Source organism: Erpetoichthys calabaricus, chromosome 5 (genome assembly GCF_900747795.2).
Source record: "Erpetoichthys calabaricus chromosome 5, fErpCal1.3, whole genome shotgun sequence".
NCBI classification, from domain to species: Eukaryota; Metazoa; Chordata; class Cladistia; order Polypteriformes; family Polypteridae; genus Erpetoichthys; species Erpetoichthys calabaricus.
The window spans coordinates 15,427,560-15,454,875 of record NC_041398.2 but is presented as its reverse complement, the minus strand read 5'-3'; the positions used below and the strand labels follow the sequence as shown (position 1 = coordinate 15,454,875).

Genomic DNA, 27,316 nt, shown 5'->3' with positions numbered 1-27,316 from the left:
AGGTTTACTGACCTCAGTAGTGACATTCATGTCTCTAGTGACTCTTCCTACGAAGGTCGCTGGAAAGGGGTGCGTGGCACAAAAGGATGAAGGTCCAAGTCTTTAGAGTCCTAGTGCTTCCTGTTTGTGAGACATGGACGCTATACAGTGACTGGAGATGAAGACTGGACTCCTTCATGTGTGTCTCTTTGGGTACCGCTGGTTTGATTTTGTGTTGCTCATGGAGTCCCAAATGAGGCACACGACCAGCATTGTGAGAGAGCGTCAGTTACGGCACTATGGCCATTAGGTACGATTACCCGAGAGTGATCCAGCTTGTAAGATCCTCATTGTTGGGGACCCGAGTGACTGGACCAGACCAAGGGGTCGCCCACATAACACCTGGCTGCAGCAGATAGAGGGTCATTACCGGAGGGTGGGACTGAACCGCGTGTCTGCCTGGGGGAATTGCCCACTGGGATCCCAAGTTGTTTCGTTGTGTGGTGGGTGCACCAAAGCGATATATCACTGCCTGCTCCCCAACTTGACTTGACTTGAAGATGACACCTGGCTGGTTGTCGAAAGCTTAGGAATTAAAAAACCATCTTAAGATATGTGACTCATTTTCTTCCTTTGTGGCTATCTAGCTACAAATATGCAAACCATCTCACAAACCTTCGCTTCAATGTATATAAACTACACAAAAAAATTAAAGGACCACTTTGAAAACACAGCAGATCTCAAAGCTGTCTCTCTCTGCTGCTATGGACTGATATGGTGATGGAAATGAAAATGATCAACCAACAGAGAGAGGACTGAATACAAAGACAACCTGAAAATCAAAGGGAACAAATGATGTGACAGGCAGGCAGGTAGGCGAGTCCATTTTGCCATCTCCAAATCGTACTCAGTAGATTGTAAAATGCTTGACAACATCCTAATGAGATGACGGATGGTGTCTTGAGGGATCTCCCCCCAGATCTGGACCAGGTCATCACTGAGCTCATGGCCAGGCAGAGTCGTCAGATGGACTGAAACATAATGTCCCACCCAGAGGTTGTTCTACTGGATTGAGGTGAGGTGAGAAAGCGTGTGTGTGTTGGGGTATGGGGGGCAGTCAATGTGATCAATTCCTTCATCCTCTCACTACATGAGGCCGGGCATTGTCATACACAGGTTGCGCAGTGGTAGTGCTGCTGCTTTGCAGTAAGGAGACTGTGGAAGATTGTGGGTTCACTTCCCAGTTCCTCCCTGTGTGGATAGCGCTTTGAGTACTGAGAAAAGCGCTATACAAATGTAATGAATTATTATTATTACACCAGGAGGAAACAGAATCCACTGCACCAGCATAGGGTCTGACAAGGGGTCCAAGGATTTCATCTCGATACCCAGTAGAAGTCAAGGTGCCATTGTCGAGCCTGTAGAGGTCTGTGTGTCCCTCCATGGATATGCCTCCTCAGATATACCATCACTGACCCACCACCAAACTGCTCATGCTGTATGATGTTACAGGTAGCATAACGTTCTCCACGGCTTCTCCAGACCCTTTCACGTCTGTCACATGTGCTCAGGGTGAACCTGCTCCCATCTGTGAAAAGCACAGGGTGCCCGCCAGTGGTGGACCTGTCAATTCTGGTATTCTATGTCAAATGCCAGTCGAGCTCCACGGTGCCCACTAGAAGACGTCAAGCCCTCAGGCCCCCCTCATGAAGTCTGTTTCTGATTGTTTGCTCAGAGACATTCACACCAATGGCCTGCCTGCCTGCTGAAGGTCATTTTGTAAGCTCTGCCAGTGCTCATCCTGTTCCTCCTCACCCAAAGGAGCAGATACCTGTGGGTCCTGATGATGGGTTAAGGACCTTCTATAGACCTGTCCAGCTCTCCTCAAGTAACTGCCGGTCTGTCTCCTGGACTAGATAGTGCCTTTCATATCTATCTATCTATCTAATATTATTATATATATATATTATATCTAATAGATAGATAGATATGAAAGGCACTATATAATAGATAGATAGATAGATAGATAGATAGATAGATAGATAGATAGATAGATAGATAGATAGATAGATAGATAGATAGATATTATTAATAATGAAAATTAATTAATAATTTATTAATAATGAAAAGGAAGAGTTGTTCCATGCGTGAACTTTAATCAGCTAAAGGCCTTTTTCAAGTTTGAACAGACATTGATACAATAAACCGAAATAACTTGACACACAATATAATCCCCCCAAAAATGCGATGAGGTGAGTCCTGTTCTCCTGGCCAGACTCGTCTATCAGATTGTGTGATTCATCACTCCACATCTGCCCTGCTCTCGAGTCCAGTGGTGTCTGGTGGGTTTTACTTCTCTGCAATCTGGCGCCTTGCTTTGCACTTGGTGACGTCAGGCTTGGCTGCAGCTGCTCAGCCATGGAGACCCATTCATTCCATGAAGCTCTCTCTCTGTGTACGCTGCACTGCTCTTGAGCTTTTGGAGGTCTGTAGCTATCGACTCTGCAGAACGTTGGCGACTTCTGCCCACCTCAGCATGCGCTGTCCCTGCTCTGTGGCCTACCACTTCATGGTCGAGTTGCTGTTGTTCCCAATCGCTTCCACTTTGTTCTAACACCACTGACAGTTGAATATTTAGTAGCGAGGACATTTCATGAATGGACTTACTGCACAGGTGGCATCCTCTCATTGTAGCAACTTGAATTCACTAAACACCTGAGAGTGGCCCATTCTGTCACAAATGTGTGTAGAAGCCAACAGTCTGTATGCCAAGGGGCTCGATGTGATACACCTGTGACCATAAAAATGATTGGAACACCTGAATTCAATGATTTGGATGGGGGCTAACCAATACTTTCGGCAATATAGTGTACATGTAAGAAGTCTTACCCATGACTTTTAATGATTAGCTGTTTTGAGACCTTTAATGGTTTGTGGTAGTAGCAGCAGGATGGTTTCATGCCAAGAAAGAGCACCACAGATGTGATGTTTGCTCTGAGGATGTTGATGGAGAAGTTTAGAGAAGGCCAGAAGGAGTTGCATTGTGTCTTTGTGGACCTGGAAAAAGCATTTGACAGGGTGAGGAGAGAGGAGCTGTGGTATTGTATGAGGAAGTCGGGAGTGGCAGAGAAGTATGTCAGAGTTGTACAGGATATGTACGAGGGAAGTGTGACAGTGGTGAGGTCTACGGTAGGAGTGACGGAGGTGGGATTACATCAGGGATCAGCTCTGAGCCCTTTCTTATTGTCAATGGTGATGGACAGGCTGACAGACGAGATTAGACAGGAGTCCCCATGGACTGTGATGTTTGCTGATGACATTGTGATCTGTAGTGAGAGGAGGGAGCAGGTTGAGGAGACCCTGGGGAGGTGGAGATATGAGAGGAGAGGAATGAAGGTCAGTAGGACCACCAAGACAGAATACATGTGTGTGAATGAGAGGAAGGTCAGTGGAATTGTAAGGATGAGGGGAGTAGAGTTGGTGAAGGTGGATGAGTTTAAATACTTGGGATCAACAGTACAGAGTAATGAGGAGTGTGGAAGAGAGGTGAAGAAGAGAGTGCAGGTAGGGTGGAGAGGGTGGAGAAGAGTGTCAGGAGTGATTTGTGACAGACGGGTATCAGCAAGAGTGAAAGGGAAGGTCTACAGGACGGTAGTGAGACCAGCTATGTTATATGGGCTGGAGACGGTGGCACAGGAGACAGAGCTGGAGGTGGCAGAGTTAAAGATGCTAAGATTGGCATTGGGTGTGACGAGGATGGACAGGATTAGAAATGAGAACAATAGAGGGTCAGATCAAGTTGGACGGTTATGAGACAAAGTCAGAGAGGCGAGATTGCGTTGGTTTGGATATGTGCAGAGGAGAGATGATGGGTGTAATGGGAGAAGGATGCTAAGGATAGAGCTGCCAGAGAAGAGGAAGGCCTAAGAGAAGGTTTATGGATGTGGTGAGAGAGGACATGCAGGTGATGGGGGTAACAGAACAAAATGACGAGGACAGGAAGAGATGGAAATGGATGATCCTCTGTGGCAACCCCTAATGGGAGCAGCCGAAAGAAGAAGCGTTTGTGGCCTGGGGATGTTTAAGGAATGTGTTGTTTATCTGTGTGCTGATTGGTGTAATTGAAATGCTTCCTCACTGTCATAAGCAAATGAACTGCATGATAAAAGGGGCCGTTCTCTTAAGACTAACCAGTCCTGCTATACAGAGACCTCTGCAGGTCCCATGGCATGGCTCCAGTGGCCAGCTGCAATGAAGGACGTCCATTGTGAATTCAATTTGTAATGACGACTCAAAACTATTTGTTATTTACAGAAACATTTTTTTCTCTAACATTGGCTTGCATGCCACACAAATCCATCATCAGCTGCCATTTTTTGCGAGCAAAGCAGCTCACAACCCCGACCCAGCCGCCCTGCTCAAGCCAGTTGTCACTGACTGCCTTAAATCATTCATAGAGGTGCTCAAGTATACATAAAATGGAATGCCGGTGGCTGGGCTGGTCACACATCTGTCTGTCCCCCTATAAAGCATGTCACCTTTGCAGGCTGGCCAGAGCTCTGCAGGCTCGAGGGAGTGGGGGCATGCAAAAGACGGCACACCCAATCCTGGCCAGAAGCATCACGTTGTCAAGTGGCGCGTCATCAAGAATGTCTGTATTACGAGGATGAGAGCGGCGGAGAAGCATGCCATGGGAGTCCTATCGGCTGAGAGCAGGCTGGGGTCATTGTCACTTGACCACATGGCTGGCACAGAGATGGCAGAGCGTAATCCACTACTGAATTTGAGCTTGGGAGCAGCAGAGGAGTTCCACAGCCACGTGGCTCTTCACAACCAAGTGAGTGAATAAATACTGTAGGCACCAGAATGCATTGGCATGGGTGTAATTGGGGCCTTGAGCGAGAATAGGAGGATGAAGAGGTAAATTTCGCTCCTGAAAACAGGGTTGCACCCTCATGGTGGCACCACCAGTTCTGAAGATATCTCTTTGGTTACATCCTCACCAGCACTCAATAAATTCACCCAGCGAGATGTGAAACTAATGGAGTATTGCTGGGCATAGCTTGTGGCAATGAGCACTCCATGGCAAGTAGTGACGTCGAGGTACGGGACAGAGACACAGTGCTGGCCACAGGGGCATAGAGGGTAGAGACAGTCTTCTTGGCAAAGTAGTTCCAGCTGTGGACCTCCCACTTTGAGGCAGGGCAGACTGCATGAGCTGATGGAAGGACATGGTGTGCTCCGGCCAATACAGGAGAAGCTCCAATGCCAGGCCAGCTTGGCCGAGTGGGCATTCGGCCTATGGACAAGGAGGTGATTTGGCCCAAACTTTCTCTTTTTGTCTGTCCATTTGATAATTGAAGAGTGAGGTGAGGAGGAGACGTAGTGGGTGTTGGGCTCCATAAGGAAGAGGGTGGCAGACTTTCTCAGTGAGCTCCAGCCCTTAAAGCAAAGAAGTGTTTGTATTTCTCCTCTTCTAACTTTGAGTACCGCTGGAGGACAAACTGGTGACATCTGTCCTGTGGACCTGAGACCCAGCACCAGTCCAAGTTCAAAATGCCCAATGAGGCATTGCTGGCAGTGACATAAAAAAGGCTTGCACTGGAGAAACTGGCCAGCACTGGCTTCCTGTAATGCCCTCCTGGCAACACCTCAGGAGTAGGACACCCCATTTCGACATCCAGAGCTGTGGATGACTACTTCCAAAGGGTCCCTCAGTAAGAAAACTTTAGATGTTATGACAGCATGGCGCTTCACCTCCTCCTCCAATGTGTTCTTGAGACCCCCAAATGCCCTTGTTTTTTTTTCCCACTATGTTTTCATCAATATAATCATTACCATCACCATCATCTTCTGACCCCAATTCACAAAAAGCAGCAACTCTTATTTTTAAAAAAGACTTTTCCCACATTTTGTACTGTCAGATGACTTTTCTTGATGTGAACACTGTCAAGGTAAGAGTGAACCTCACTCCAGGGTGTATTCATGTGTGTTGCTTAACAGAGCTATTTTGGGTGAATCGTTTGCCACATTCAGGACAGCAGCAAGTTTTATTCCAGTGTGGGTTCTTGTATGGGCCTGAAGGTTGCTTACTTGTGAGAACCGCTTGCCACATTCAGAACAGTTATAAGGTTTTTCTCCAGTGTGGATTCTCGTGTGGGCCTGTAGATGGCTTACTTGTGAGAAGCGTTTGCCACACTCAGAACAAGCAAAAGGTTTCTCTCCACTATGGATTCTTTTATGATTATGAAGATTGCTGCTGTGTGAAAATCGTTTCCCACATTCAGAACAGCAGTAAGGTTTCTCTCCAGTATGACTTCTTTTATGTGTGTTAAAATTACTGCTGTGTGAAAATCGCTTGCCACATTCAGAGCAACAGTAAGGTTTCTGTCCAGGTTGAATTCCAACAGGCTTCTGCATTTGTTGTTGTTCAGTGTTGATGGCTTCTACCTGTGCTTGTGGGGCAGCAGTAGGAGAACTGCACTGTAAAGAGGCTGCTGTCAAATTTTCTGATCCTCTTGTTGACTTCTTCATCTTCTCATTTTCCTGTTGATGTTGCAGTCTGTACTGGAGAGGGGTCTGACCAAATGAAGGCGTGGGGAAGCTGCCATTCTCCTCAAAACCTGTAATAACACAAACAGTTTAGTTAAATGTTTTGAAATACATCTTATGTAAATGTGATAAACCCACAAGTCAATCCAAAGCAACAACGGTATTTTTACATACACAAAGGTGTCTTCTTTTATAGAAATTAAAAGTTTTCAGGTTGTCTGCTGTCTTTCACTAGTAAAATCTGCACACATATACACAGAGTTGGGCAGCGCATCACAGCTGAGTTCATCTGATTTAATCAAAGACCCCACCCTAATGTGAAAGGCTCATTACCATTGGATAGAAGAACTTTGGAACTTCCCCACTGTCTGTGATTGGTCATTTTTACCAGATGTCACAGCTGTGTGTAAAAGGCAGGAAATAAATTGCGTATGCGACGGCTAATCCTTACACATCTTTAAGCACAAACTTCAGTTAGTGCAATAACACTTGGAATTTGTACTAAGGAATGTCGTCTTCTTCAAAAAGAGGGAAATATAAGGCTGGGGAAGTCCTAGAAAAGTTACAGAATGTGAGTGCTATGAAATACGAAGACACATTTGCTGAAGGACTCAATGCTATGCAAGTCCACTTCACAGTAGTACATAGCAGGCAGGGCGGTGTAGCGGTTAAGGCTCTGGACTTCAAACCCTGAGGTTTTGGGTTCAAATCCCACTACTGACACCACTCTGTGACCCTGAGCAAGTCACCTGACCTGCCTGTGCTCCGATTGGATAAAACAAAAGAAATGGAACCAACTGTATCATAAATGTTGTAAAGACGTCAGCCAAATCAATAAATGGAGTGCAACTCTGAGGCGTCATGGAGTGCAGCTTAAGGGTCAGGGGTTCAGTTACCATAATTGGGCACTCTCTGCTGCCCATTCTCCTTATGTTAGTTTTCTAACCAGTGCTCTTCCAGTTTCAACTTCTTAACGTGCTGGAAAAGCATCCTTAATAAAATAAATTAATAAGAATACTCTAAACCTGTGAGGCGGCAACTGTAACATAATCCAGGGGAAGCCGAGTGAACCACAGCAGAAAAATTTCAAACTATTGTACATAATGGTAAACAGAAATTATTTCCAGGACTGGCATTAAAAATAATTTTGAACATCAGGGTTTGGAGGAGGGGTGGAATGGGGGCGCTGCTGCCTCGCAGTTAGGAGACCTGTGGTTCGCTTCCCGGGTCCTCCCTGCGTGGAGTTTGCATGTTCTCCCTGTGTCTGCATGGGTTTCCTCCCACAGTCCAAAGACATGCAGATTAGGTGGACTGGCAATTCTAAATTGTCCCTGGTGTGTGTGCTTGGTGTGTGAGAGCCCTGCGGTGGGCTGGCACCCTGCCCAGGGTTTGTTTTCTGCTTTGCACCCTGTGTTGGCTGCGATTGGCTCCAGCAGACCCCCGTGACCCTGTAGTTAGGATATAGCGGGTTGGATAATGGATGAATGGATGGGTTTGGAGGAGCATATGTACATGCTGTCATTTAAATTCTTTAGTGGTTGCTTCAGAGTGATCCATAAAGTAAGTGCGTGTGTGTGTCATAATTTATTTCTTTCTTTAAAGAGGTGTCTTCTGTGCTAATCACCACCTGGTGTGTCTACGTTTTGAACATCAGAACATTAGAAGTATGTCCACTTAAATCTATCAGAATGACATCAAGTCGAGTTTTGAAGGCCCCCAAAAGTCCTACTGTCTGCCACACTACTTGGTCACTTGCTCCAACTGTCTGTGATTCTCTGTGTTGAAGGAAAACTCCCTAAAGTTAATGCGAAATTCACCCTTCACAAATCTCCAACTGTGTCCCTGTGTTCTTGATGAACTCATTTTAAAGTCGCCGTCTCGATCCACTGGACTGATTCCCTTCATATTTTTAAACAATTCACTCAGGTCACCTCTTCATCTCCTTTTGCTTAAACTGTAAAGGCTCAGCTCTTTTCATTTCTCCTCATAACTCATCCCCTGTAGCCCTGTAATCAGCTTAGACGCTCTTCTCTGGACTTTTTCTAACACTGTTATTAGAAGATTAGAACAATCTGGACGAGAACAGGCCGTTCAGTCCAACAAAGCTCACCAGTCCAATCCACTTAATTCTTCTAAAAAAAACATCAAGGCGAGTTTTGAAAGTCCCTAAACTCCTCCTGACTACCACCCTACTTGGTCACTTATTCCAAATGTTTGTGGTTCTCTGCATAAAGAAAAACTCCCTAAAGTTTGTGTGAAATTTCCCCTTAACGAATTTCCAACTGTGTCCCTGTGTTCTTGATGAACTCATTTTAAAGTCACCGTCTTGATCCACTGGACTCATTCCCTTCACAATTTTAAACACTTCAGTCAGGTCACCTCTTAATCTCCTTAAGGCTCAGCTCCTTCTGTCATTCCTCTTTGTTCATCCCCTGTAGCCCTGAATCAGCCTAGTTGCTCTTCTCTGGACCTTTTCTTGTGCTGCAATGTCCTTTTTGTAGCCTGGAGACCCAAACTGCTCACAGGACTCCAGATGAGGCCACACCAGTGTGTTATAAAGCTTGAGCAGAACCTCCTGTGACTTGTACTCCACACATCAAGGCGCTATATAACCTGACATTCTGTTAGCCTTCTTAATGGCTTATGAACACAATAGTGTCGAGTCCACAATGACTCCTAATTCCTTCTCATAAGGTGAACTCTCGATTTTCTGACCACCCATCGTGTATTCAAACCACACATTTTTACTTCCTATGTGTAATTCTTTACATTTACTGACATTAAATTTCATTGTCCACAAATCTGCCCAATCCTGTCTGCTATCCAAGTCCTTCTGTGATGATATAACGGATTCCAAACTATCTGCTAATCCACCTGTCTTGGTATCTTCTGCAAACTTAATCAGTTTGTTCCTTATATTCCTATCTAAATCATTTATAGATATTAAAAAATAGCAGCGGCCCCAGCACTGCCCCCTGCTGGTCACCACTCTTAACATCGGCCAATTCTGATTTGGTTCCTCTCACCATCACCCTCAGCTTCCTGTGTCTGAGCCAATCCCACACACCACACCCTGAACTGCCACTTCTTGTAGTTTGATGCCCACCCTCTGATGTGGCACCTTACCAAATGCTTTCTGAAAGTCCAGAAAAATAATCTCATACACTTCACTTTGATCGTATTCCTTTTCTTGGTACATTAGACAGGAAGCAACAAATGGATGTGAATGGCACTGTGTCCTCAGTCACAGGTTGATACCTCGCTCATTTCAAAATCAAAGCCCCCAAGAAGACCACAGGTTAAGAAAATGGAGGAGTGGACCAGAGAGACATGCAGTGGGCCGAGGAGAGGGGGGTGGGACCCTCCTCATTCATGCACCAGCCTCCGTTCGAGTCGCTGTACCTCATGTTGGAGCGCACCTGTTACCTGTTTGTTCAGCAGACATTATCATCTACAGATTGTTAAGGAGTAACGTTTGACATTTTTAAGATAGAGAGATCAGAGCTCCGTGTGTTTTAGAGGGTAACTGCTGATTGCCAGAGATATCACAGCCATGTGCTTTTCTCCCCATGTGGGAACGCTTTCTCATCAGAGCTGAACACAATCAGATACAGTGCCAACATCTATTGATTTTTAAAGTTTGACCCATTTCATTAGTATGTGGATGCAGCCGCAGGGTTCAGCTACTCTCTTTCTATATTAAGTGTAAAAATGAAAACAGATTCTTACAGATCCAACTTTGACGCACCAGCTGTAAATGGGCAACTGGACCGCACGGTCACCTGCAGGTCCAACATCACTAGTTGAATGGACACTGCTGGAAATGTTCCAGTTTTGTTTTCAGTTTACCATTTGTCTGGTCAGCGATGTTCAATAGTCAAGCAGCCAAGCAAGTGGTCTCCCTACAAATTCACTCCATTGGTGCGTATCTCATTCTCTGAGATTAAGAGACACCCACAAGTAGAATTTGTTAAAGGGTGCCACTTTCTTTCACGTTTAATCCCAATACTTACGTGTTCCTGCACTCCCGGACACCCGCTGCTCTTCTGCTTCTGTCCCGTTTCCTTCCTTGATTGCTTCTGCAGACTCCGGAAACTTGGATTTCCCTTTCACCAAATCCTGCTGGGTAGACAGTTGTCCCTTATTAGACAACCAGGGCTGTAAAGCGGAATGAGATTCCTCGCAAATGTCTAGCTTGAAAACATTCCCAGTTTCATACTTTTGTAGTTCGAGACTAACAGAGAGACCTTCAGAATCCTCAACTTTAATGTCAGCAGCCTCCTCCTCCTCCTCCTCCTCCTCTTTGCAGCCGGAAATTCTTCTTTCGTAATCCTCCTCTTTCACAAGCAACTTCTCCGGTGTGCCCCACTCACAGTCCTCTTCTTTAATGTGGGCCACTCTTTCATCCATTTCATCCCCTTTCCCCCGTGTGAAAATAAAAAAACTCTGCTCTCCCTCAAGCATCTGCTCTTCTTTACCAAGGTTCCCTTATCATGAGGAGGCCATTTGACGTCCTCGCCACATCAACTGGGAAGGATGCACCGCTATACTCTGTGAATAGAAAAGGGACAGAGTTACTTCGTAAAAGTCGTCAAGAATAGCTTGAGCACATTTCAGGGTTTTTATCCAAATACGAGCAAGTCAAGTTTTGCATAAATTTGAAATGCTGTAAAACACACCATGTTAACTAAACAGTTATTTGACGGAATTGAGGTTAAAATCTGTTAGATATGGACAGAAAGTCCATGTGATCCACCAGACAAAGTCGAGAATGTGGAAAATGCCGCAAATGAAGCAGTGCAGCATCCAAAGGCTGGGTTTGACCTGAACTAAGACCACCGTTTCAAAGAGACTCAGCCTGTGATGTACTGATATGCCACCCCTCAGTTACAGTGAAACACACTGTGCTAAAGAAAACACATTCCGCACAAACACACATGGTCACATTGGACTGCCATTAAAATTATTAACAAACCGGCACACAGCCACAGTGGGCCCCCATGAATGGCCAGTGATCCCACATAGCTCTTCGGTCCGTCTATCTGACCCAGGGCAGGAACCGACGCTGGACGAGACGGCAGTCCACTCCAGGGCCCACTGAACTCAACGGAACAAATGGCAAATGCAAAATGCCATTAAAACGACTTTCTATACTTTGCATACATTGGGCAGATCTTTCTTTCCTCTACCCAAGATCCAACTGAAGTGCCGAGTCCTCGGCCAGAACTAGTAGAGGACGGACGAACTTTTCCTGCCCCCGTGTTCTGATAAACCAAAAGAGAACTCTTAATGTGTTAAGTTGCCTGCCATGTTCCTTCACACAAAAGGTTCACTTTGGCGCATTAGTGCTCAAACGTTTCCCACGACGGATTGGAATACGCTTGCCTAAAAATGGTAGCATGCTTTCCGATAAAATAAAGATACATTTATCAGGTGTTTAAATCGCTTGTGTTAAATGTCTGCACATTCTAAATATAATCCCTTGAACAGTCTTCTTAGCCTTTCGATCTACAGTCATGGCTAGAAGTTCTTAGAATGTTTGGTTTGGTTTGTCAACCAGAATCCCGAGCTGTTTCGTTATGTGGTGGGTGTAGCGATGTGCTACGCCAATACCTGCTCCGCAACCTGACCTGATCTACCATGTAATGCTTGTGATTGGTCGGCCAGTCGGCGTAATGTGTGTGTGTAAATGACAATGCATATCTCTTCACCACCTTTTTATTGGTGTCACTTTAAACTGTCTACACAAAGGCGATTATATTTCAGATTTTTATACGACTCATTGTTTTTAAGTACAATACAATTGTTCTGAACCTGGACCCCCTGTTTGAAGAGGTTTTTGATATTGGAAGGGTGCCCATGGTGCCAAATGCTGCAATGATTTATTTCTTTGTGTTGTCAACATAAACTTTGAGACATGTCTGGGGAAACCACAGAGATGAAAAGACTGCCCTGGCTTTACATGTACTTGATGTTTCTTTTTTCTGTGTGTGTGTGTGTGTGTGTGTGTGTGTGTGTGTGTGTGTGTGTGTGTGTGTGCCCTGTGGTGGGTTGGCACCCTGCCCAGGATTTGTTTCCTGCCTTGCGCCCTGTGTTGGCCGGGATTGGATCCAGCAGACCCCCGTGACCCTGTGTTAGGATATAGCAGGTTGGATAATGGATGGATGGATGGATAGTTTAGCAGCAGTTTCAAAACTGAAGGAATATTTACGTTTGACACCAACACAGACTCCACCACATTTGAGAAGTTATCGGTCAGGTTTTAGTGAAAGACTGTTATTCTTGCAATTTAAATGTTATTTAAAAAAAAAAATGCTTCGTTTTGGGGAAACCCCCCCACGCCACCCCGTGGAGATGGCATAAATATGCCACCAGCTTGAAAGGGATTGGCTGTGAAGGTTTCTCAACCGTTCTTGAGGTTTCTATGTTTTACGGGCAAAACACGTGTATTACATTATATAAGAAAAACAACTACAGTAGGGATGACATAACGAAGCCCCCCCCCCCCCCCCCAATAATAACATCACATTCTACATCAATGACAGACAATGCCTACTGTGTATGACGAGGTGGCATGATGACTGGCACTGCACTATGCCCCTATCCATCTAATGAAGTTTGATTTCTAGTGGACTCGTGAACTGAGGTACAGTGGGTACGGAAAGTATTCAGACCCCCTTCAATTTTTCACTCTTTGTCATATTGCAGCCATTTGCTAAAATCATTTAAATTAATTTTTTTCCCTCATTAATGTACATACAGCACCCCATACTGACAGACAAAAAAAAGAATTTTTGAAATTGTTGCAGATTTATTAAAAAAGAAAAACTGAAATATCACATGGTCCTGAGTATTCAGACCCTTTGCTCAGTATTTAGTAGAAGCACCCTTCTGAGCTAATACAGCCAGGAGTCTTCTTGGGAAAGATGCAACAAGTTTTTCACACCTGGATTTGGGGATCCTCTGCCATTCCTCCTTGCAGATCCTCTCCAGTTCTGTCAGGTTGGATGGTAAACGTTGGTGGACAGCCATTTTTAGGTCTCTCCAGAGATGCTCAATTGGGTTTAAGTCAGGGCTCTGGCTGGGCCATTCAAGAACAGTCACAGAGTTGTTGTGAAGCCACTCCTTCGTTATTTTAGCTGTGTGCTTAGGGTCATTGTCTTGTTGGAAGGTAAACCTTCGGCACAGTCTGAGGTCCTTAGCACTCTGGAGAAGGTTTTTGTCCAGGATATCCCTGTACTTGGCCGCATTCATCTTTCCCTCGATTTGAACCAGTCGTCCTGTCCCTGCAGCTGAAAAACACCCCCATAGCATGATGCTGCCACTGCCATACTTCACTGTGGGGACTGTATTGGACAAGTGATGAGCAGTGCCTGGTTGTCTCCACACATACCGCTTAGAATTAAGGCCAAAAAGTTCTATCTTGGTCTCATCAGACCAGAGAATCTTATTTCTCACCATCTCAAGAGTCCTTCAGGTGTCTTTTAACAAACTCCATGCGGAGTTGCTACTGAATACAGTACATCATTTGTGAGGTGACATAACAAACTGGGAGGCGTCAAAAAAAAAAAAAAGTCTTGAACCACCCCAGGAAGACTTCCGCGCATCATAACGTAATGTAAACGGCATTTTCAGCCCCCGACTGCCTGTTCTCTTTATGTTCTTACAGATGTGTGCCGCTCGTATACACCTCAGTCTGTCTGATGTTCTCCCGTTTCACGCCAACTACATCAAACTGCACCCAACGTGATGGCTTGCACTTCGTGTCCTTTACTTTCCAAGCCAATCCCAAAATCAGCACCCGTTTAGTCCCAGTCTCTCCCTTTGTACAGTAGATGGTCTTTTTTTTTTGCCCTCATTGGTGTTGAAATATGACGCCTGTGCACATAATGGTGAACCGAATCTGGAATTACCGTAAACCAGACTGAGCCTCGACTGGAAGGAGCGGTTTACTAAAGTGACACTAGTCCAGCGAAATCTCCGTTTAATTAAAACGGGCTTCGCGGAGACCCCCGAGAATTTGCACACCGTGCGCAGCCTGACCGCCGTAGACCCCAGCAGCCCTGTGTGTCCCGTTCGTTCTCTCATCTCTTTTTCCCACCCGGTATTCCCATCCCCGCTGCTCACCGACTCTTTCCCGTCGCCGCTCTTTCCTCTCCCCGTTGCTTTCTTCTTCTGCTCACCTTTGCAATAACGCCACGGCCGAGTGTGCGAGATCACGTGTCCCTCGTCGCATGATGATGACGTAATTTCAAACTCGCCCGATTTCCCTTTTCCACGCGCGCAGCTCCTGCTCCACGAGTTCAGACTTTTTCAAACCACAAGCAAAAGAGTGGTAGGTGAGTCAAAGTCAGACGCTTTGGGGATTGGGGGCACGCTTCAGATTTTAGGAGCTGCTCGACTCTACCTCAGTTGCTCCTCCATGATCTTTCTGTTGATTCCAGTCGCTGTTTCGCTTTTCTAACTCAGTGTTTTAGTACTCTCTAGATGCTGGTGTTTAGGGTCCCAAGGGCACAGCGCCGTCATCGGTATATCGATCCCTTGTTGCTCGTGTCCCTTTGCGCGTCGTTTTTCCTGCTGAATTGACGTGTGAATGCGCAGCCACCTGCACGCGCCGTTTCGCCTGCTGAATTAACTCGTGCACGCGCAGCCGCCCCATCCGCTGTTCGCTAGTCGTGAACTCCCCACTTTATGATCGGCCGGTGCCGTACGTGTTGTTGTTAGGGTGACCAGATTTTCACAGTCCCACTTGCGTAGTATGTACGCCCACGCATAAAGCCCGTCGTTGTTTGTCACATAATCATCAGAGAAGGATCAGGGCAGGGGATGGAAAGTGATAAATACAAAGAAACAAACACGTTTCTACTTTAAATCACTACACATTAAAAAAAAAAAAAGAATATTATAGTTTCTAAAAATGAATATATTGCATTCTTCAACAAGGATACGTGCTTTTCAGTTGCGAATAGACATTAACTGTTGTTTCTTAGCCAATCCCGGTGCATTTTATTTGTTTCCAAAAGTCCGCATTGTATGTTAATGCGCTCTTATACAGTTTTGAACGAGCAAACGGTTTTCTCAGTAAATACATTTCTAATCGGGCTATTGCCATGGCATTTTCCCCAGATGTCGGTAACAACCCAAATAATCCACACATACAAAGAAATCAAAGCAGATGTGTCCATAGATTAAGTGATGTGTGATAAAGTGGAATGACACAGGGACTGAGGATTGAACACGCTGACTGAAATGTATTTAATTCTTAGTAGAAAAGCCTTTGTTGGTGCTGACAGCTTCAAGACGCCTCCTGTGTGGAGAAACGAGTCGCACGCATTGCTCAGGTGGGATTTGGGCCCAAAATCTCTTCAAATCTGGAAGGTTCCAGAGGGTCTCTTCTATGAACTCTAATCTTCAGTTCTTTCCTATTGGATTCAAGTCGGGTGACTGACTGACTGGGCCATTCTAGCAGCTTCTTGATTTTCTGAAACCAACTGAGTGTTTCCTTGGCTTTGTGTTTGGGATCCTCGTCTTGCTGAAATGTCCAGCATCCTGGTGGATGGCAGCAGATTCTCATCAAGAATGTCCCGTTGCATTTCTCCATTCGTCCTTCCTTCAATTCTATGAAGTCTGTCAGCCCCCCCCCACACACACCATGATGTTCTCAACCTCAAGACTTCACTCTTGCTGTGGTGTTTTTGGAGTGATGATGTGCAGCGCCATTTCTCCTCCAATGACATCCAAAGAGTTCCATTTTGCTCTCCTATGACCAGAGTCTATTTCTCCCAGTTATTTCATTGGCTTGTCCAAATGTTGTGCAGCAAACTATTAAGGAGCTTCAATGTGCTTTTTCTTCAGCAGTGGAGTGTTGAGCGGTGTGCATAGACGCCATGGCAGTGGAGTGCATTACTTCTTGTTTTCTTTGAAACAGCTGGACCTGCTCATTCCAGGTCTTTCTGAAGCTCTCGCCGAGTGGTCCTTGGCTTTTCTGACTCTTCTTTGTGACAGAAATCTTGTACGGAGCAGCTGGCCGTGGCCAGTTTATGGTGAACCGATGTTCTTTCCTCTTGCGGATTACAGGCCCAACAGTGCTCACTGGAACATTCAGAAGTTTAGAAGTACCTCTGTCACCAGTAAAGTTTGCTGTTGTGGTGTTTGGTGTCCTACAGGTGTGCCAGCTTATCAAACACAACCCACCATAAATCAGCTTCCATAACCTGAAAAAACCTTCAGCACGCAGGGAAAAATAAGTCGACTTACTTTGTTGAAGTATTTTTTCCCTACCTGTGCAAAGGTATGCGGTTGACCAGGAACAATGCGGTAAAGGGGGCGTGTCCTTATGCAAATATCGTAAAGTATGTGGTTCACCAGGAACAACGCAGTCAAAGGGGGCGTGTCCTTATGCAAATATCATAAGGTATGTGGTTTACCAGGAGCAATGCGGTAAAAGGGGGCGTATCCTTATGCAAATATCGCATGGTATGTGGTTCACCAGGAACAGTGTGGTCAAAGGGGGCGTGTCCTTATGCAAATATCATAAGGTATGTGGTTCACCAGGAACAATGTAGTAAAAGGGGGCGTGTCCTTATACAAATATCATAAGGTATGTGGTTCACCAGGAACAACACAGTCAAAGGGGGTGTGTTCTTATGCAAATATCGTATGCTATGTGGTTCACCAGGAACAATGCGGTGAAAGGGGGCGTGTCCTTATGCAAATATTGTAAGGTATGTGGTTCATCAGGAACAATGCGGTAAAAGGGGGCGTGCTCTTATGCAAATATCATAAAGTATGTGGTTCACCAGGAACAATGTGGTCAAAGGGGGCATGTTGTTATACAAATATCATAGGGTATGTGGTTCACCAGGAACAGAGGTAAAAGGGGGCGTGTCCTTATGCAAATATCACATGGTATGTGGTTCACCAGGAACAATGAGGTGAAAGGGGGCGTGTCCTTATGCAAATATTGTAAGGTATTTTTTATAAGGTGTTTTTTTTGCATGGGACTCGACTGTAGCGACGGAGGGGCATGGGGGGCACAGGTGAGTGACACTGGCTTTAGAGACTCGTAGTGATGAGTGCGTAACGGTGTATGACGGCTGCCGTACCGATATTTGCTTATCTGAGACTGCGTACGTTCCTTTTGCATTACATTGCTATTTAAAATTTTTTTTTTCCCTGTGGCTCAAGCTGCAAAATGGAAATCAAATGGTCATAATATGTTAAAAAACAACAAATACGTTTTTAACGGTTTAGTAAAAAGTTGATCAAACGTCAGCACAGTGCCCTTTTTTAAGCCTAATTTGAATTGCCCTCGTAAATATGCACGGCATGCTGGAGTTCACCAATCATTTTCGCCCCCCCAAAAAATAAATAAATAAATAAATAAAGACAAGATAAGAAAAGCCCTGCAGACACTCGTATCCTTCGCTAGCCTTTTCTCAGACCAAAGTGCAAACCTTAGAAACGTTTGGCTGATTGTGTGCTGTGTCCGTTTTATTGTTACGTTCTGTCAATTTGTCTTTACCTAATAAACAGTACGGCGGTTGGTGTCATCTATCCCTGCACGTTGCCTTGAGTGTTGTCGCTGCGGCCTGCGTCTGCACGTGGTGAGGATGGTGCTGCACGAGCACTGACTCGTTTGTCCTGTGGTATTGCATTTCTCAGGTGACCACCGTGATAGATTGACCATCCAGCTCTGTGAGGAGGATTGCTGGTGTTCTGTTTAGTGGGTTGGATGTCCCCCATCGCACAGCAGGAGTTAAGTTACACTTTAAATAATGGATTATTGATAATATTCATAAATAATAACAGTAAGCAAAGTACAAGTGAACACTGGCAACCGTACAACCTGATAAGTGCCGATGTGTCGTTTCAGTTGGCACGCAGACTTTAATTAATTAAAATGTCTCTAGTGAAGTCCTCATTTGTGGTCAGCTTTCTTCAGAACAGGCTGCATATGCCTGTCTCAATATGGCCGCCGGGCTGTGCTCTTCATTGTGTTGTCCTTTTCAGTTCATGGTGTGCGTGAGATGCTCTTTCATCAGTTTGGTAAGACAGAGAGAGGGGTAAAGTAACTAAATATACAGAGTCTCTGTCCATACCCAACAGCCAATAGGGCACCATGGTAGTTAAAGGCTTCTGATACAAACCAATGGGGGGCCACAGAATACCTTCACACCTGCCCCCATAACCATGTGTTGAGTTGAAGCTTGCCAGCTAGGCAGTCTGGCTTTCCTGTGGGGGTTGATTGACAGAGTCCTGCAGAGAAACGCTTGCCAAACTGGTCTGAGGCACTTCCCCGACTCTGTCCTAAAAATTCAGTATCCTGACTTAATCCTGGGTGGCAAACGTGAATGCTTCTCACTAATGAAATACTAATATTACATTTCCTTCGCCTAAGTTACAAATAATGACATACAAAATATTTGTCAACTTGTATGCAAAATTTCACACCACAACAATATGCACTACAGCCATGTGTCGCTGTTACCCGAGGGTGACCCAACTCGGAGGACCCTCGAGTGGCTGGACCGGACCAAGGGGATGCCCACGTAACAGCTGGCTGCAGCAGATAGAAGGTCATGGTGGGACTGGACCATGTGAGTGTGTCTGGGGGGGTTGCCCACCAGGATCCCGAGCTGATTTGTCATGTGGTGGGTCCAGTGACGTGCTGTACCAGTGCATGCTCACCAACCTGACCTGACCTGACCCGACCAGTTCTTAGCTTCGTCTCAATCAACTGGACTTTGTTTCTGTATCAAGCAGATTTACATTTTAAAAAACGTCTTTACCTGAAATGAAGGGTTCACAGCATTTATTTTCAACCACTCATTAAAACTTAGTAGTTTATTGCTTTTGGTAAAACCTGGAAGTTAACCCTGGAATGTACTTAATGAATTTTTGGTGATTCTCTATAGTAATTCTATCACTTTTTATTTTGACAGATAAAAAAAGAGTCTCCTTCTACGGTCACATTGGTCATACTGCGGTTTGTCTAATGGCCCCCAGGTCAGGGCTGTCCATCTGAGAAGGGAATCTTAAGAAGAGAAGCACAGACACTCGGTGGAGAGAGAAGAGTTTAACACAGAACATGGCCTCCGGGAAAAAGGATGTCAAGGATCAGGTAGTTACTCTCGTTAAAAAAGAGGAGTGTGACTGGGATCCACCAGAGGATTTGTGTGTGAAGCCGGAGGACCATCAAACAAGACTTTCCACTTTTAAAGAGGAGGAGGTCAAGGAGGGGACTGCTGACGTTAAAGTTGAGGACTCTAAAGATTTCTTCATTCGTCCCGGACATCCAAATGATGACATTGGGAATATTTGTGAAGAATCTCATTCCCGTTTACAGCCCCAGTGCACTAACACGGGACAACTGGTTACCCAGCAAAATCCGATGGAGCTGAAGTCCGAGTTGAGTGAGTTTGAAGAGAAAATCAACAAAGGGAATGGGAGAGAGAGAGATGATCAGCAACCATCTGGGAGTGCTGGAATAAGTAAGTCGTGGGTTTAAATGTAAAAGAAAGTGAAACGGAGAGCCTCTGCAAAGTATGGCTGGGGCTGCTCTGGAGTTTTCAGTAAGTAGAACTGAGAGTGAGGTGGACATTTGTTTGAATTTGAACATCAGGCCAGCTGCTTGAGTACAGGACACCCGACGATATCTGAGCTCCTAAATAATAAATTGGAAACGTTTAACTGAATGTAAACAGATCTGAAGTACCCAGCATGCCACTTTCTCTTTGTGAAGCTCTCATTAGTACTGTGAGGCATTGTGGGTCAGAACTGGGTTAGGTTTACTGAAATCTATTCAATATATTTTATGCAAAAAAAAAAAAATTCTTTATTGTGCCTTACGCAGTTTGTTGTGTTAGGAATTTGTTAATATTCACGTACCCCTTGGGGTCAGCCATTGTACAGCAAGCGCCCCTGGAGCCATTGCAGATTAAGGGATTTGCTTAAGGGCCCAGCAGCGAAGATCTCTTTTGACAGTAACAGGGATTCGAACCGGCAACCTTCCCGATACCAGTACAGATCCTTAGCCTCAGAGCTACCACTCTGTCCGAATGTATATTGTATATAAAATATACAGTAAACGTCCTCAATTAAAGCACAAATTGCACATAAAAAATCAAAATCGTTACCTCTGTGCAGTTAAATCCATGTAAGCGATTTGGATCAGACTCCGCAGACTTGTGTGGTATTCCAATGCGGCACCGAGTTTCATTCAGATTAAATGATTCACTTTTGGGGGGGTAGGCTGGTCCACAAACTCACATTCTGACAGACAGATGGATTTCTAAGAATTGTAAATCTATCTAAATGTTGTCCACCTCACAGAACTGTTCTTAAATTGCCTATTATAAAATATATGCATACAGCATATGGGCTTGGGGGAGCCATGGATTCGTTATTCACTTAGGACTATGATATACTGTACATGAAACATACCATCATTTTGTCAGACATTCTTAATCCAATTAAAAAGTCGTCACACAGAAGGACAGAGCCTGTCCCAGCACCATCAGACGCCAGCCACATGCTCACATTGGGCCAATTTCAAGTCCCCCTTCCACCTGGCCTGCACATTTTTCAAGAATGTTAACGAAGACCTGGAGTCTCCTGAGGAAAACCTATGGAGAACATGCAAGGTCGGTATGGTACAGAATTTGACCTTCGGATTCTGGAACCTTGAGATAGCAGTGTGAAATGCTGCACTGTCATTCGACCCTAGTTCAAGTGTGCATACAGCGTTTATTTATTTACTTCTTATAAATAGAAACTCATACCATCTAAAATCATCAGGCTAAATTTTAAGGAAGAAGAGAAAACCCAAATTCAAGTCCCAGATTGCCATTGCTGTAGGTCATCTGCCAACTCTGCTCATGTCTGGTTACTCCACCATACATCAACTGAAAAAGACACTACGTTAGACTCTAGTCCTTCATCGAAAATGATACAACCACTACTGGGTTCTGTTAAAGATCAGGAGAACAGAGATGAGAGGGACAACAGGAAAATGAGAATTAGTAAGAGCAGTGAAACTAACCAAGACCGGGTTTTGGGGGGCATAGTGGTAGCTGGACATGGAGGGGGCTTGAACTTGAGTTTGGCTGAATTCTCAATGATAGGCACAATTCATCAGCTCCACTTTTTAGATCCCATTTTCTTCACCTGGGGTCAGAGGCAGATGTCAGCCTGAGATCAGATGCCAGGACACACTGACACACACACACACATGCACATCAGTCACAGCAGACGGTGATTAACACAGCAGACACAACTGTATGTTGATAGAAAAGACAGAAAACATCAACACTGACCAAGAAGCAGAGCATAGTAGAGATCAAGCGGATATTCAAGCCAGCCAGGACAAATCTGAGTGTGAAGATAAATCAGTTCATACAACCCAAAAGCCATTTGCTTGTTCTGAATGTGGCAAACTATTTCCACACAGAGACACTCTTGATGCACATGAAAGAATTCACATAAGAGAAAACTCCTTCTGTTGGCCAGAGTGTGACAAACAATTCCCTAGTAACAGTGATCTTCAGCGCTACACACACGTTCATAGTGGAGGGAAGCCATACAGCTGTGCCAAATGTGGCAAAAGATTTTCTCATAACAAGTCTTTGTAGTCATTCAAAAATGCACACTAGGGATTAACCTTATTGCTGTACTGAATGTGTAAACTATTCTCTTTTTTAGGTGACTTTTATAACCGCTTGAGAATTCACAGTGGAAAGAAGCCTTCTGGTTGCACTGAATGTGGCAAACACTTCATACTGAGAAGCAGCCTACGGAGACACATCAGAATTCACACTGGAGAGAAACCTCACAGTTGTTCAGAATGTGGCAAACGATTCTCACAAATCAACAGTCTTCGGAGGCACACACGAATTCACACAGGACAAAAACCATATGTCTGTTCTGAATGTGGTAAAGGATTCTATGAGAATTGCAATCTTCGGCAGCACGCATATGTTCACAGTACAGTCAAGCCATATTGCTGTTCTGAATGTGAAAAACCATTTGCTGATAGTAGCGCTCTTCAGAGGCACACCAAGATTCACACTAGAGAAAAAATATATTGCTGTTCAGAATGTGGCAGACGATGTGTCAATCCGAGCAGTCTCCAAAGACACATGCGAGTTCATACTGGAGAAAGGCCATTTTCTTGTTTTGAATGTGGCAAACTGTTCTTTGACCGTAGTGGTCTCCGGCAGCACACACGAATTCATACTGGAGAGAAACCTTATTGCTGTCCTGAATGTGGCAAAAGTTTCTCGTACACCAGCTCTCTTCAGAAACACAGACGAATTCATACTGGAGAGAAGCCATATTTCTGTTCTGAATGTGGCAAACAGTTCTCTGCTAGTAGCTCTCTCCGACAGCATGCCCGAATTCATACTGGAGAGAAACTGTATTGCTGCCCTGAATGTGGTAAACGATTTTCACAAAAAAACAACCTTAAATACCACTCAAACATTCACGCGAGAGAGAAACGAATTAGAGCTGAGCTAGCTATGGAGAAAACCAACTGAAACTGTCTGCCGTCAATGAAGGAAACTTCCAGAATTTCTTGTCTCCCTAACCAATTACCATTGTCTGTGCAAACTGCAAGGAGAGGCATCATTAGGAATAATTGAGGTGCTACAGGAAAGGCCTTCCTGCCAACTTACAGGAGTAATGTTGACGGTAGCCTGGCAGAACTGACCTGACAAAAGTGTGGCTGTTAGCCTACAAAACCCATTTGAAGACTTTAAAATCTCCACTGGTAGTCTGAATGTGGGGAAAAGATTCTTTAAGAAAGATTCTCTTCAATGACACCTGAGAATTCACACTGGACGCACACTGGCTCCAGAACTGCAATGTACAATGGTGTGAAAAACTATTTGCCCCCTTCCTGATTTCTTATTCTTTTGCATGTTTGTCACACAAAATGTTTCTGATCATCAAACACATTTAACCATTAGTCAAATATAACACAAGTAAACACAAAATGCAGTTTTTAAATGATGGTTTTTATTATTAAGGGAGAAAAAAAAATCCAAACCTACATGGCCCTGTGTGAAAAAGTAATTGCCCCCTTGTTAAAAAATAAACTAACTGTGGTGTATCACACCTGAGTTCAATTTCCGTAGCCACCCCCAGGCCTGATTACTGCCACACCTGTTTCAATCAAGAAATCACTTAAATAGGAGCTGCCTGACACAGAGAAGTAGACCAAAAGCACCTCAAAAGCTAGACATCATGCCAAGATCCAAAGAAATTCAGGAACAAATGAGAACAGAAGTAATTGAGATCTATCAGTCTGGTAAAGGTTATAAAGCCATTTCTAAAGCTTTGGGACTCCAGCGAACCACAGTGAGAGCCATTATCCACAAATGGCAAAAACATGGAACAGTGGTGAACCTTCCCAGGAGTGGCCGGCCGACCAAAATTACTCCAAGAGCGCAGAGACGACTCATCCGACAGGTCACAAAAGACCCCAGGACAACGTCTAAAGAACTGCAGGCCTCACTTGCCTCAATTAAGGTCAGTGTTCACGACTCCACCATAAGAAAGAGACTGGGCAAAAACAGCCTGCATGGCAGATTTCCAAGACGCAAACCACTGTTAAGCAAAAAGAACATTAGGGCTCGTCTCAATTTTGCTAAGAAACATCTCAATGATTGCCAAGACTTTTGGGAAAATACCTTGTGGACTGATGAGTCAAAAGTTGAACTTTTTGGAAGGCAAATGTCCCGTTACATCTGGCGTAAAAGGAACACAGCATTTCAGAAAAAGAACATCATACCAACAGTAAAATATGGTGGTGGTAGTGTGATGGTCTGGGGTTGTTTTGCTGCTTCAGGACCTGGAAGGCTTGCTGTGATAGATGGAACCATGAATTCTACTGTCAACCAAAAAATCCTGAAGGAGAATGTCCGGCCATCTGTTCGTCAACACAAGCTGAAGCGATCTTGGGTGCTGCAACAGGACAATGACCCAAAACACACCAGCAAATCAACCTTTGAATGGCTGAAGAAAAACAAAATGAAGACTTTGGAGTGGCCTAGTCAAAGTCCTGACCTGAATCCAATTGAGATGCTATGGCATGACCTTAAAAAGGCGGTTCATGCTAGAAAACCCTCAAATAAAGCTGAATTACAACAATTTTGCAAAGATGAGTGGGCCAAAATTCCTCCAGAGCGCTGTAACAGACTCATTGCAAGTTATCGCAAACGCTTGATTGCAGTTATTGCTGCTAAGGGTGGCCCAACCAGTTATTAGGTTCAGGGGGCAATTACTTTTTCACACAGGGCCATGTAGGTTTGGATTTTTTTTCACACCTAAATAATAAAAACCACCATTTACAAACTGCATTTTGTGTTTACTTGTGTTATATTTGACTAATGGTTAAATGTGTTTGATGATCAGAAACATTTTGTGTGACAAACATGCAAATGAATAAGAAATCAGGAAGGGGGCAAATAGTTTTTCACACCACTGTATTTGTTCTCCAAAGTTCACAAATTGCTTAATGATGGCATTGTTAGGCTCCCTGCTATGTTTTGAACTACCTCCTTTTCTTGTCTGTTTGTTGTCATTGTGTGTTCTTATTATGTAATCCGCAAAGTCTACGTTTGCATTTTACCTGTAAACTTCTCACAGCTTGCTGCACCTGCAACCAAGTTAAGAGCTTTATACAAAAATAAACTGAATTAACAACCTTCTTTGTTATTCCTAATGAAGTAGTATGATGGTTCTTTATATCCATGAAAGGATTCATTCTGGTGAGGGATCTGCCTTTCAGTACGGAATGTGATAAGTGTTTTGCACACCATAGTGGGCTTAATAGCCAAATAAGAATTCACACTGGATAGTTAAATACATAAATAAACAGAAAATTAACAAATGGGTAATAACTTCTCACCTAAGCCATCAAGTTCTATTCTGGACTCCTGTGTCCACAGGAGACTTCTGGCTTTGCCATGTGGTCTTATACAGGCAGCAACGTTCTGCTCGGAGAGTCGTGGCTTTCTTCTTGCACCCTGCCATTGTTGTTGAATGTTCTCCTGATGGTGGACTTTTGAACCATGATATGAGGCTTTTAGAGCCCTAGATGTTCCCCTTGGGTTCTTGGTGACCACTTGGAATTTCAAGTGAGCGGAATTTCCTCCATTTAGACGGTGGACTGGTGGAGTCCAAATACTCTTCAGAAATGCCTCTTGTCACCTTCTTACAGCCTGGTGAGCATCAAGAGAGTTTATTGTGTGAGGTCCTGAGAAATCTTCTCTGATCGAGTCAGGACACACGTCAACAAATCAGTGTGGTGAAGGTCAGACTTTGATAATGAAGACCCCGGTTTGTGTTCTTGAAATAGGACAGGTCCTCCCATACTCCCATACCCGATTGCCATTCCATTGATTCAAACACCCGACTTCAAATCAACTGACAAGCCTAAAGGTTCATAGACTTTTCTTAACACACGAATATGCTGTATTGCATAAATATATGAAGATGTTTTGTGTTTTTATCTCATTTGTCTTAATTGGGTTCTCGTTATCTAGTTGTACGCATTGCATAAAACTCTGATCACATTTGATATTTATGCACAAAGAAGTGCAAATTATAAAGGCTTCACAAACTTTCTAGCACACACAATCATCGAGAGGATCGATGTGGGGGTCGCTGTGTTTGCTACATGGCAGGTTGCTGTGCATGCCTCTTACTGAAGGTGACAATGTGGACTTTTTCTGTTATGAGGAGTTTTATGTATTTATTTATTTCTCTTACATACTGTATGTAAAGGTCCCTTTTCAAGTAGTACACCCAGTTGTGCCCTCAAACCCCCCTGACAGTAAATCCAACCAGGCCCTTTTCAAATCTTTAAGGCATAGAGGCAGCTGGTGAGTCTATATTGAACTTTAGAGGTGGCCCTGTAAAACAGAAACAATCAGGTGGTGATTCAGGCACAAGGAAGACTGGGATGGCACAGCGTAAGCCCTCTGGATGATGATGATGATTATATACAGTGGGTATAGAAAAGAATCCCCCCCTTCAAATAATTGCCCATTTTTTTGCTTTACAGCCTTAAATGGAAACACACAAACCAATTATTATTTCCAGCTTTACTTACTCAACGCACCCTCTAACATCCAAGTGAAAGATATGACAGCTACAGTTCAGAAGAATTATAACAAATCAAAAAAAGACCTACTGAGATGAATAAAGGATCCCCCCCCCCCCCCCCCCAAACTCAATCAGGTGTCAGTGCCCCCCATTCCCATTCCAGTTCCTGACTGTGCTCAGTTGTAATGAGTGTGATTAGTGAAGCTGTTCCTGGTCCATTCATTCCCTTCCTTGGTAGAGCAACTGACAGCAAACACCTGACTATGGGTGGCCAGCCACTTTCAAAAGATCTCAGGGATAGAGTTGTGGACAGACATAAGGCAGGAGATGGAGACAAACACATCTCAAAGGCTTTATCAATCCCAAGGAGCCCAGTAAAGTCCATCATAAAGAAGTGTTTGGTATGACTAGGACCCTCCCTGGACCCTTCAAACTGGATGGAAGAGCAAGGAGGACACTGGTAAGAGAGGCTACTGAGAGACCAATGACCACTGTGAAGGAGTGACAGGATTTGATGGCACAGAGTGGTCCTTACTGGTGTGCAGGTGACAACAATTTGACAAGCGCTCCACCATTGTGGCTTGTTTGGGAGTGTCCCACTTCTCAAGAAAGGCCACATGAAGGCTCATTTGAGCTTTGCCAGAATGCACCTTGAAGATTCTGAATGCCAAGT

General features: G+C 44.5%; 3 protein-coding genes across 3 annotated transcripts in view; 1 reads left to right on the top strand and 2 right to left on the bottom strand.

Moving 5' to 3' along the window:
* LOC114641630 (zinc finger protein 91-like) overlaps positions 1 to 27,316 on the bottom strand; it is a 79,413-nt gene that overhangs the window by 18,593 nt on the left and 33,504 nt on the right. Inside the window, exons 6-9 of the mRNA XM_051927751.1 lie at positions 21,073 to 21,158; positions 14,445 to 14,839; positions 10,545 to 11,018; positions 6,157 to 6,602 (exon numbers count right to left, since the gene is read on the bottom strand). Coding sequence (XP_051783711.1) covers positions 6,157 to 6,602; positions 10,545 to 11,018; positions 14,445 to 14,839; positions 21,073 to 21,158 — 1,401 coding nt within the window. The remainder of the gene's footprint in view (positions 1 to 6,156; positions 6,603 to 10,544; positions 11,019 to 14,444; positions 14,840 to 21,072; positions 21,159 to 27,316) is intronic.
* On the bottom strand, positions 4,037 to 11,255 carry LOC114641615 (zinc finger protein 45-like). The gene is made up of 2 exons (XM_028790654.2): positions 10,545 to 11,255; positions 4,037 to 6,602 (listed from the first exon to the last, which is right to left on the bottom strand). Exons 1-2 carry the CDS (start codon positions 10,993 to 10,995, stop codon positions 5,947 to 5,949), a joined length of 1,107 nt encoding a protein of 368 aa, XP_028646487.1. The 5' UTR covers positions 10,996 to 11,255; the 3' UTR covers positions 4,037 to 5,946.
* On the top strand, positions 19,492 to 23,330 carry LOC127527755 (zinc finger protein 501-like). The gene is made up of 2 exons (XM_051927577.1): positions 19,492 to 20,024; positions 22,234 to 23,330. The coding sequence occupies exons 1-2, from the start codon at positions 19,622 to 19,624 to the stop codon at positions 23,067 to 23,069; spliced, it is 1,239 nt and encodes a 412-aa protein (XP_051783537.1). The 5' UTR covers positions 19,492 to 19,621; the 3' UTR covers positions 23,070 to 23,330.